This window comes from Gigantopelta aegis, chromosome 3 (assembly GCF_016097555.1).
Source record: "Gigantopelta aegis isolate Gae_Host chromosome 3, Gae_host_genome, whole genome shotgun sequence".
Lineage (NCBI taxonomy): Eukaryota > Metazoa > Mollusca > Gastropoda > Neomphalida > Peltospiridae > Gigantopelta > Gigantopelta aegis.
Genome location: NC_054701.1, coordinates 15,993,157 through 16,005,458, shown reverse-complemented (window position 1 = coordinate 16,005,458; position 12,302 = coordinate 15,993,157). Strand labels below are relative to the sequence as shown.

At 37.9% G+C, this 12,302-nt stretch overlaps 1 protein-coding gene across 1 annotated transcript in view; it reads left to right on the top strand.

Annotated features, from left to right (window-relative positions):
• Positions 1-7,757, top strand: part of LOC121369494 (major facilitator superfamily domain-containing protein 4A-like) — an 81,082-nt gene extending 73,325 nt beyond the window's left edge. The window contains exons 8-11 of the mRNA XM_041494602.1: positions 2,366-2,513; positions 4,382-4,452; positions 5,759-5,876; positions 7,446-7,757. Coding sequence (XP_041350536.1) covers positions 2,366-2,513; positions 4,382-4,452; positions 5,759-5,876; positions 7,446-7,636 — 528 coding nt within the window. The 3' untranslated portion in view covers positions 7,637-7,757. The remainder of the gene's footprint in view (positions 1-2,365; positions 2,514-4,381; positions 4,453-5,758; positions 5,877-7,445) is intronic.
• Positions 7,758-12,302: the final 4,545 nt, after the last annotated feature.

The following is a 12,302-nucleotide window of genomic DNA, read 5'->3' as shown; positions in this document are numbered from 1 at the left end:
GCAAGTGTTTTATTATAAAACACATACACACACACACACGCACGCACACGCACACGCACACGCGCACACACACACACACACACACACACACATACATACATACATACATATATATATATATATAATTCATTTTTTTACGGCAATGAATTAGGACACAAAACTGGGGCATGGTGCAGCGCCCTTTTATATATTGCTAGCGGGCAACGGGCAACTATATTTACGTGCCCCTATCCACAAGGGTTCAGGCACGCCCACCCCGGACTCAGCCTCTGACATCGCCAGTTGTCGATTCCGGGGCGGGAGGGTATTGCTAGCTAGAACACTGTATTCAATCAAGTGGTTTTATAGTAAACGTAAACACGATAGATACCATTATGTGAATGTGTCTTCATCCCCTGGGTAACATTCATTTCATAATCCAGACGTTATGATCCCCTGTTTCTCAAGGCAAATAATAGTTCTACTGTGAGAGTAGTAGACAATGGGAGATCAGTTCTACTGACTGATCAGTACTGCTTCTAACTGTAGGCACTGTTACTGGAGTTGATGCTAAACACATCTAAGTTTAGTAAATAATTATGAGTAATCATGAAAGTAATCGCTGATTACGATTACATTAGCAATGTAATCGATTACAATTGCGATTACATGACATTCTCAAACAATGTAATCGATTACGATTGCGATTACGTGAAAACATGCAATCGATTACAATCGATTACGATTACTGATTACGATTACCCCATTATTATATATAAAAACAACATGGTGTATTTGTACTAGATGTTACCCGTAGTAAGCACCGGAAAGTTTACATGAAGTGTGGTAGCCTTACACTGGGCTCCCCCCCCCCCCACCCCCACCCCACCCCCACCCCACCCCCAAGAAAAAAAGCCCACAAAAAAACCCCAATCCCTATTAAAGGGACATTCCCGAGTTTGCTGCACTTTAAGACGTTTCCGACAAATAAAATATTTCTAAGATTAAACATACATATTAAATATATTTTCTTGTTTAGAATATTAGTGTCTGTATATTCAAAGTGTTTCTGGTCGTCTTAATATTTGTAAGAAGCCCAAACTGGATTTTGTTTTCAAATAATTTCGTATGTACGAAAAAATATTTTTTAGGAAATATAATGAAAATTAACCTAGTACAAATATTAGAACGATCAGAAACACGTTTAATATACAGCCACTACTATTCTAAACAAGGAAATATATTTAATATGTAAGTTTAATCGTAAAAATATTTTATTAGTCGATAACATCTTAAAACATTGCAGGAAACTCAGAAATGTTCCTTTAAAACAACAACACCAAACCACAAAACTAACCCTACTACCAAAAACAAACAAAATCAAACAACAACAAACAACCCCAAATACAACCACCGTGTAGATAGCCAGATCCCATTAGTCGAGGATATATACAGGACCGCCGTGTGTAAAGCCAGATCCCATTAGTCGAGGGTATATACAGGACCGCCGTGTGTAAAGCCAGATCCCATTAGTCGAGGGTATATACAGGACCGCCGTGTGTAAAGCCAGATCCCATTAGCCGAGGATATATACAGGACCGCCGTGTGTAAAGCCAGATCCCATTAGTCGAGGATATATACAGGACCGCCGTGTGTAAAGCCTGATCCCATTAGTCGAGGATATATACAGGACCGCCGTGTGTAAAGCCAGATCCCATTAGTCGAGGATATATACAGGACCGCCGTGTGTAAAGCCAGATCCCATTAGCCGAGGGTATATAAAGGACCGCCGTGTGTAAAGCCAGATCCCATTAGTCGAGGATATATACAGGACGGCCGTGTGTAAAGCCAGATCCCATTAGCCGATATATACAGGACCGCCGTGTGTAAAGCCAGATCCCATTAGTCGAGGATATATACAGGACCGCCGTGTGTAAAGCCAGATCCCATTAGCCGAGGATATATACAGGACCGCCGTGTGTAAAGCCAGATCCCATTAGCCGAGGATATATACAGGACCGCCGTGTGTAAAGCCAGATCCCATTAGCCGAGGATATATACAGGACCGCCGTGTATAAAGCCAGATCCCATTAGCCGAGGATATATACAGGACCGCCGTGTATAAAGCCTGATCCCATTAGTCGAGTATATATACAGGACCGCCGTGTATAAAGCCAGATTCCATTAGTCGAGGATATATACAGGACCGCCGTGTATATGGTATGGTAGTATTACTGTATGATGCTCATGTTATGTTTGTAGTGTTTGTATTATGTTTGTCATGGTATGGTTGTATTACTATATGATTATTGTGTGTGTATATTGTTTGTTATTGTATGGTAGTATTACTGTATGATGCTCATGTTATGTTTGTACTGTTTTACAGATCGGCTGCTCATTCGCCATCATCATCACGCTCATCTTTCGCTTCAGTCACGTGGCTATCTACCTTGGCACGTGCCTGGTGGGGATCTTCACGAGCAGCATGTCTCCCACGTGCATCTCCATGACGGAGCAGTACGTCGACATCAACTGTAAGTCACTTACCCACTGATCCGTGTGGTCATTTCCACTTCCTACCAGGACGCGGCGACTGCTATATATCAAAAGCCGTGGTATGCATGTCCTTCATCATTGGAAGGGGCGGGACGTAACCCAGTGGTACAGCGTTCGCTCGATGCGCGGTCGGTGTGGGATCGATCCTTGTCAATGGACACATTGGGCTATTTCTCGTTCCAGCCAGTGCACCACGACTGGTATATCAAAGGCCGTGGTATGTACTACCCTGTCTGTGGGATGGTGCATACAAAAGATCCCTTGCTGCTAATCGGAAAGAGTAGCCTATGAAGTGGGCGACAGCGGGTTTCCTCTCTCAATATCTGTGTGGTCTTTAACCATATGCCTGACGCCATATAACCGTAAATGAAATGTGTTGAGTGCGTCGTTAAATAAAAAATGTCTTTTTTTTTATCATTGAAAACCCCAGACGCGTGTGCAAAGCGTCGAAACAGACCATGACACGACCCCCCCCCCCCCCCCCCTCAAAAAAAAGAAAAAGAAAAAAAAGCTTCGCTTTCCAGTCTACACCCACCCCCATGAACAATCTTTAGCACACGCGCCCGAAGCGAGATAGTATGGGGGAGGGCTTGAGCATTATAGACACCTGCCCCCCCCCCCTACTTTGACAATAATGTATTGGCAACCAGCTGAAAATCATATTAACAGTCCTATATAGCTGCCGGGGGACGGGACGTAGCCCAGTGGTAACGCGTTTGCCTGATACGCGGTCGGTCTAGGATCGTCTGTAGCAATTGGACTAATTCTTGCTCCAGCCAGTGCACTACGACTGGTATATCAAAGACCGTGGTATGGGCTGTCCTGTCTGTGGGATGGTGTATATAAGAGACCCCTTGCTACTGATGGAAAAGTGTTTCGGATTTTCCTCTCTAAGACTATCAAAATTACCAAATGTTTGACATCCAATAGCCAACGATTAATATATCAATGTGCTCTAGTGTTGTCGTTGAACAAAACAAACTTTTGAACTTTCCACGCCTAAGGCAATGCTTGCTGCTATTCGATAGTAAACGTTGCCAAGTGATGATATATGGTTTGTTTTCACTTTCTGTAGATAAGTGGTATTTGAACGTGGATGACAAACTCTCTCACATAGTTCTTATTAACAGACACAACGTCTTTAAAACATAAATACTTGTACCGCTAAACAACTCATGATATGAAAGTATATTTCTCACATGTAATAACACAGGATCACTACATTTGAATATACATGCAAAATGAAATTTGTCTCCAAATTCATTAAGATTACATCTACGAAACACTGCACTTCTAATTCCAAAATCATTATCTTTGATTTGCCCACGGGTACGACCTGTTTCCTCTCTGACTAATATGGCAGATTCTGTCTCTAACAAAATTATACGGTCCTTCAGTTTCAGTCCGAAGTTTTGCATTACATGTTCTAAATTAACACATTACATTTGTATTTAGAGACACCTTTATACGATAGCTTTCTAACTTTAATTCATTAATACAAATTGTACATTTAATACTCTTTAATGATATTTGTATGTCACGTTTTCATTTTTTTGGTAAACATTTAGCTTGTAACACTTGGGACACAGTAAATCAGTAATGTCAGTAATAGAAATATGTGTTCACCTCTTCCACCCGTGAGGCGGGATTTAGCTCAGTTGGTTGACTGCTTCCTCGAGGTGCTTGCGTCGCAGGATCGAACCACCTCGATGGATCCGTGTTTGATAACCAATAGCTGATGATTAATTAATCAATGTGCTCTAGTGATGTTGTTAAACAAAGCAATCTTTTAACTCTTCCACCCGTATTACCATTGAGTCGTAACTTGGTTTGTTGTGTCTTGCAGCCTCTATAACGACAGTCCTCGTCGTGTTTGCGGCTCTTGGCGAGGCTCTCTGTCCTATCATAGTCGGCAATGTAAGTATAGTCTATGTGTAAGTATAGTGTGTGTGTCTGTCTGTCTGTATGTCTCTGTGTGTGTAAGTATAGTCTGTCTGTCTGTCTGTCTGTCTGTCTGTTTGCCTGTCTGTGTATTGGTATGTATGTATGTATGTATGTATGTATGTATGTATGTATGTATGTATGTATGTATGTATGTATGTATGTTTGTTTGTATTTATATGTGTGTGTATAAGTGAATGTATGTATGTATGTATGGATCCCACATGGATGCATGTATACATGTATGTATGTATGTATGTATGTATGTATGTGCGTGCGTACCTATGTATGCATGCATATATGTATGTATATATGTATGTATGTGCGTACGTACGTACCTATTACCACCCATTTATCTTTTTTAACACACAGTACACAAAGATGCGCAGACTAAAATTGTAAGGTATATTAGCTGTGGGGAATGGTTATATGATAATAGTGAATTAACTGGGCAAACATTACAACCGGTAGTTCAGTATTACAGTAGGTTTTATGACCACCAAAGATTTTGAAGGACAATTGGGGTCAGAAGTGAAATTTCAATGATAACGTGGGGTTTTTTTTTATATCAGTAAATCGCAAATTCAAACAATAAAAATGACTGAAAACAAAACAATAACAACAGAATGAAAAAGATTGACAGGAACAATGCATAGTGATCAATGGAAATTGTCAAAATCGAGAATGACACCCCACTCACTTGTACGGGGCAACTGCGTGATGCATGTGCAAACTATGGAATGTGTTTCGGTGTGTTGATAAATAGATCTGAACGTTCTTTACTAGGATATCTGTGGTCAAAACGTATGTTCGATCTAATAGTTGATATTAACATTAATATTTCAGGTTCCCCTACTTTTTTTTGAAGAGTATATATCTGATACTTTGCATGAATTTTCATACGTTGTATGTTTAATGTAAAATAATTTTAATATATTTTTCGGCTCTCTAATTATTTTGAGTGTAATATAAATGTGTGGATATATTTTTCGGATCCCTCTCTCTCACTCTTTCTCTCTCTCTCCCGTCTCTCTCCTCCCTCCCTCCGTCTGTCTCTCTCTCTCTCTCCTCCCTCCGTCTCTCTCTCCGTCTCTCTCTCTCTCCTCCCTCCGTCTCTCTCTCTCCCTCCGTCTCTCTCTCTCCCTCTCTCTCTCTCTCTCTCTCTCTCTCTCTCTCTCTCTCTCTCTCTCTCTCTCTCTCTCTCTCTCTCTCTCTCTCTCTCTCTCTCTCTCTCTCTCTTTCTGTTGAGTGTATTATAAATGTGTGTATGTATTTGTTTCAGCTGGTCGTCACTGTAGGAGCAACCAGTTTCCTCGCCTTCTGTTTCACCATCGTACTGTTGTCGCTCCTTCTGTACTGGGCACTGTTCGCGGCGGGAAAACAAATGCCCAAGTTTTCAGGTACGTACTTAAATTAATAATAGCACACCTGGGTAATACTGTTTGATTGAGTCTGGAGAGATGTTAAATGAATCAGCTATTTAACCCCACCCGCCACATCACAAAACACAAATAGAATAAAATTAAAAATGAAATGAGTTTATAAACTGAAAAAAGAAAAAAAAAAAAAATAGAAGCAAAATCGGACGTAAATAAGAAAAAAGCTAAATATTGTTATCCAATAAAATACTTGTATTTTCTCTGACTATGACGTAAGAGTTAATCTTACCTCTCCCCCCCCCCCAAACCCCCCACAAAAAAAAAAGCAATATTGATACCATTAATACAACTCAAAGGAAAGTAAGAATACCGCAAGATGACATTACGTAGTATAATTGTTTTCATGTTAAGACAAGAAAACACTAAACCATCACGAAGAAGTAAGCAATTAAGACAGAACAGAAACATTATGCCATCCCCCTACATCGACATCCCCGACACTGCACTACATGTTTTAATATTCATAAACCTATTATGTTCTTTATAACAGCTAATGCACATTCTGAATATAATATAAAGTCTTGTTATGGATGAATAACGAACCACGCTGAATAATTACCGCTAGTGTATACGATTTGAATTACTCTTGGCTTTTGTAATGGTTAGCAATTGTTCTGCCCGTATGCATATCTATTGACGCATTGTCATTGCGTCCAAATAGAGCAGAATTGTCTATTTTTAGTAACACTGCATTAGGTGGATGTAGGTATGTAGGTTATTTTATAGCTACGATCGTATTGCTTATATACATATAGCACATGCATAGCATAAATATGATACCGATCATTATACGTCTCAATAAGCATAGGTCAAGGGAGAGAAATGGCACAACACTCTCAGTCGCGTTGTGTTGGAGTTATCTGAAATTATTTGGAATTATTTTGTAGGAAGTGTCTGAACCTCTTTTGGGTATAGATATCAATAAAATAACCGCAACAGTGGGAAGTTGTGACCAATTTGATTAAAATTAGCTCTACTGTGTCTACATGTAATAGTGGAGCTAATTTTAATTAGACTGAGTTGTGACTGAACATTCTGATATATATTATGTACCCGTAGTATCCGTTACATTCTCTAAGTATTATTTAGTGTTATGGACAGGATGCTTCATCCTTCTTGCACCGCCTGTAGGACTGCCACTCCCAAGAGTAGCTTAGAAAACCCAAATTTGCACATGAAAGAGCTCAATGAAATATATATATATATATAGCTTTGATGACATGCACTCATGAATCACTGTAAAACATTGATGAGATCATGGCTGCGTTCAGCCAGACCGAGCAAAAAAACGTCTGCTAGACTGGTTTATGCGCTTCACGTTAAACCAAATGGGCACGTCAGGAACCAATCAAATAGTTCGCAAACGTTAGCGAAATGTTCGCTGGCTAAACTTAGGACTTGTGTTCGCAAAAGTTGTACATATTCTGCCTTACTGGTGGCACTCGTCACTAGGTCAAAGGTTAATACCACAAACTTTTGTCCATTTCGTCACTTAACTCTGAACATAATTTTGGTTTTACTCTGTTGTAGCATCGAGACCAGGATCGTTTGTTTGGTTATCAAGGAAGTATTCAGCAGCAGGGGAGAGCACTGTGATCGACCCGTCGTCTGTGAAGTACTACACACGTATGCCCGAAAGTTTGAGTTCTGGAAATGTTGAAATGGCAGCGTTGGATGATCCGCCCCAAACTCGCTGGGAAATAGGTTCACCCACGAAATAGCAGAGTTATTATGTCTGACTGAAACACGGTAACAAGAGAAGTGGATCCACCAACCTGAAATAATAGTAATAATAATAATAATAATAATAATAATAATAAGAAGAATAATAATAAATAATAAGAAGAATAATAATAAGAAGAAGAAGAAGAAGAAGAATAAGAATAATAATAAGAAACCATGTCAAACAAAAGAAAAAAACAGAAAAAGAAAAAAGAAAAACCCAACAAAAAAAACCCAACAAAAATCGCACAAACCCAACAACACAATAAACCCTGTAACACAAAACAAAACGAAATAGTTTACGTCAACATCGAAGCAAAGCTGTGTCAAGAAATGTTTTTTAAAATACCACTAGTAGCATTACTAGTAGTAGCAGTTAATTGTTGTTAAATCTATTAAATATACAGTCCTGCCATATTTTAGTCACTGGTAGTGTTCTGTTCACCTTTTTGAAGTAATTTCCTTTTTTGAGTGTGAACAAGTTAAAAGCCATATATCTCAAAGGGTGTGAGAATAAAGTAACCCTCTTCAAGCTGCTGAGGTGAGTGATTTAGTGATATAGCGACTGAAAGGTTTAAAACTGACCAGTGTTGTTATAAACTCTTCAAACTCGTATGCTCTTATTTAGAGCATCACCCTCCCGCCCCGGAAGTGGTCACTGGCGAAGTCAGAGGCTAGATCCGGGGCGGGCGTGCCTGAACCCTTGTGGATAGGGGCACGTTAATAGAGTTGCCCGTTTAGAGCATCGTGCTTCGCAGGAATGCATGTTGCTAAAATACACATTCACATTGTCATGATATACGGACAACCTATATTACGTGTAAATTGTGTTTATTTCAGCTGTGGAATAATGTGTATGTGTATGTGTATGTGTCGTGTACGTGTACTTGTATGTGTACGTACATGTATGTATGCATGTCTGCATGTGTGTATGTATGTATGTATGTATGTATGTATGTATGTATGTATGTATATATGTATGCATTTATGTATTATCAGGGGTCGAAATTGGCTGAAATTCCTGCCGGACATTCATATCAACAAGCGCGACTCGAATAGAAAATGTGACGGACCAAACATGATGATAATTAATACCGATATATTATTATACTTACAAAAGATAAAACAAATAAACAAAAGGTCGTTATATACATCAGTTAACGACATTTATAAATCATGTTTTTATTTACATATTATCAAGAAACAAATTAACCAACATCAACACTTTCGAATGTTCACCTCGGCCAATAACCTCCGTACCATCACATCGATCTACCGAGATACACCGAGTTAATTCACAGACAACAATGGAAGTGTTCATTTCCGTTTCGTGTCAAACGAGCAGCAATGGAGACACCCAGTAGTTAGAATGTCCATGTTTGTTCGCCATTATTCAATAAGTTGGTTTAAACAATATATATATATATACACACACATGTGTATATATATATATATATATATATATATATATATATATACATACATACATACATACATACATACATACATATATATATATATATAGTGAAACTTCTCTAAACCGAACACCCTTGGGACCGAATAAAATGTTCGGTTTAGAGGGGTGTTCGGTTTACTGAGGTTTTAAGAAACAGCCTTGATAACCATTTTTTAATTTTGAATTATTGGGCCACTGACCGGAATGTTTTTCGCACGTGCTTGACAAAACCACTGCCAAACGAATTTACACGCGTTATTAAACCTTTGTTTACTTCCATTTGCATTATTCCCGTACTGCGATTTATAGGTGTCCCTTTCATGGGCGTATGGAGACTCTTTGATTAGGGGGGATGGAGGGGTTGATTTGCCCGAAATTTTACCCAGATAAAAACTGCCCGAATTTTCCCCACTGTTTTGCCGCTCAAACACGTCCCGGACACGCTACACCGAGCATGCGCATACCATCTGGTATAGTTAGGTCTCACTACACAGATGTCATCTGCCATTGAAACCCATGTTAAACTGCCCAACTTCAAGCGAAGATTGCCCATAGAACGGGTTCTTGTTGGCACTAACAACATACACCATTGCGAACATACATTATATAAGCATTTATTTTCACTCCAAAATTGAGAACATTTCCGTCTCAATTTTTTGCTATATGACCGCATCTGGCTGTAGTACCGGTCCGAACAGGTGGTTCATTAACCGATTCACTCCGGCTGTCACTTGCGCTATATATACCCATGTCCCAAAAGGTCGATGCACAATATTACAAAATAACATGGGCAAAATACAGCCAGAAGGCTAACCATTAAACATACATATTGTTTTAATTCTTCACCATTTCCTAGAAGTGAATATGTGAACCATAACATGTGTCACAATTAGGAACTATAGTGGACAGTGATGAATGAACTCTGACCCGGAAGTGATCTGTGTAGTAAGACCTTAGTAACACCGCGACTTTGACAACTAATTGGTACGGTCGAGACAGGCGACGCTCCTTCAGAGTTTTTAAATGTTCGGTCTTCTGAGGTAAAATTTGTATTGAATAAACAAAACGGGACCCGGAAATTCGTTCGGTATTCAGAGTAGAGGGGTTTCCGGTTTTCAAGGGTTTATTTCAGTAGTTAAAGCTGCGTAAAACGCGGGACGTGAAAAAAGTTCGGTGTTGAGGAAATTCCGGTTTACTGAGGGTCCGGTTTAGAGAATTTTCACTGTTATATAGATATATATATATATATATATATATATATATATGATATATATATATATATTTAGATATATATATATAAAATAACAGATGGGATTGATCAACAGGCATAGCCTATATAAAGACTTTTTCCCTACATTATACAATTGAAATATTACTGGTCAACATGGACATTGTTGAGTAAAATACAAGGGCATTTAGTGTTTGAAAAAGGACAACAATGGAAGTGTTCACTTCCGTTTTGTGTCAAGCGAACAGCAACGGAAACGCCCGGTAGTTAGGAGTTCCATGTTTGATAGCCATTATTCAATCCGTTGTTTTAAAGAAATATATATATAGATATATATATATATATATATATATATATATATATATATATATATATATATATATATATATATATATATATATATATTTTATGTAATAACAGATGAGATTGATCAACAGGCATAGCCTATATAAAGACCTTTCCCTACATTATACAATTGAAATATTAACTGGTCAACATGGACATTGTTGAGAAAAATACAAGATGTGCATTTAGTGTCGAAAACGGTCAAACTATTGTATTTTTAACCTGTCAGAATATAAATATTTGTATGTAGAAAGAAGAAGAAGAAAGGAGAAGGTGAACGGTTTTATCAGTCAAAACGTTTGCTTTCAGCAATGAAATTGTGGATTGCTTTGAAAATGAGACTATTTTTTTGCAGTGTTAAGTTGGGATCGCCATATATTAATGTGTTGGTATTTAATTTAAATGATTTAACCTGGATAAGTAGATCTGGCGCTCTCTATTGTATAGAGGGCAAAATAACAGGAAATGTTCCAAATCTTCAACGTGATGACCAATGAAGAATGTAAAATTGTGGCCATTCATTTCACTTATTCCTAATCGAAGTCTGCAGTGCAGTATTTGTAGCTTTCTTTTGCCCTCATAAAAATGTGCAGGGACTGCCAAATCTTTTGCTTTTAATTTTTTTCTTGAAAGAACTGAAAGATGTGGAATTTTTAATATTCATTGATAAATTGTTCCATAAATTAATGCTAGATGGGAAGAAAGATTCAGAATATAATTTTGAACGACATCGATACGATTGCATTTGTCCGGTGTTCCGCAAGGAATATCTGTTTATTTGACCGACAGTTCGAGGTAGATGGATGCACAAATATCTAGATGACAGACCGTTGCATAGTCTGTACTACATACATACTCAGCTATTCAATAGTTTAAGGTGCTTGCCTTCAATGTTTTCTAAACAATAAACGAGAAACATAATTATTCTAATATATGTCGTGGTTTATAATCATTTACATATGTGATGAAATATGATGTATATCAGTATAAACACAAAATAATTCTCGGCTCGTGGTGATATTAACCGGCAAAAAAACCCGGTCCGGACGGCAGTATTTTGACTTCTGACTGTATTTATGTGTGTGTGTGTATATATATATATATATATATATATATATATATATATATATATATATATATATATATATATATATACACGCACACATACACACGCTCAAACGTATATCTATATGTATGTATGTATATGTATGTATGAGTATGTGTATATGAATTATGTACATTATATAGGTGTAGATATATTGTCTGTCACTAATGTAAAATATAAATTAACGTCTTATAACGAACCTGTGTGTCTACCTGCTATAAGATATGCTACACCGACTGCTAATGATATGTGTGTGTTTATAACTGCTATAAACATACACTGTCCTCTTACTGTATGTACATATTTCAAGAACAGCTATGAAATCTAGTGAAATGATTTGTCAGTCATCTTTATGTGTGTATTTTGATGCTTTCAATTCTGTGATAATATGGTCGTGTGTTTTATTAATTAATTTTATGATGTATTATATATGTATGCATGATTTTCTTCCTTGAAAATCTCGTCTGTTAAAATATGAAATCATCCGACAACTGTACTCTCTCCCCAGGCCAAGGTATCTGAAGCTTCATT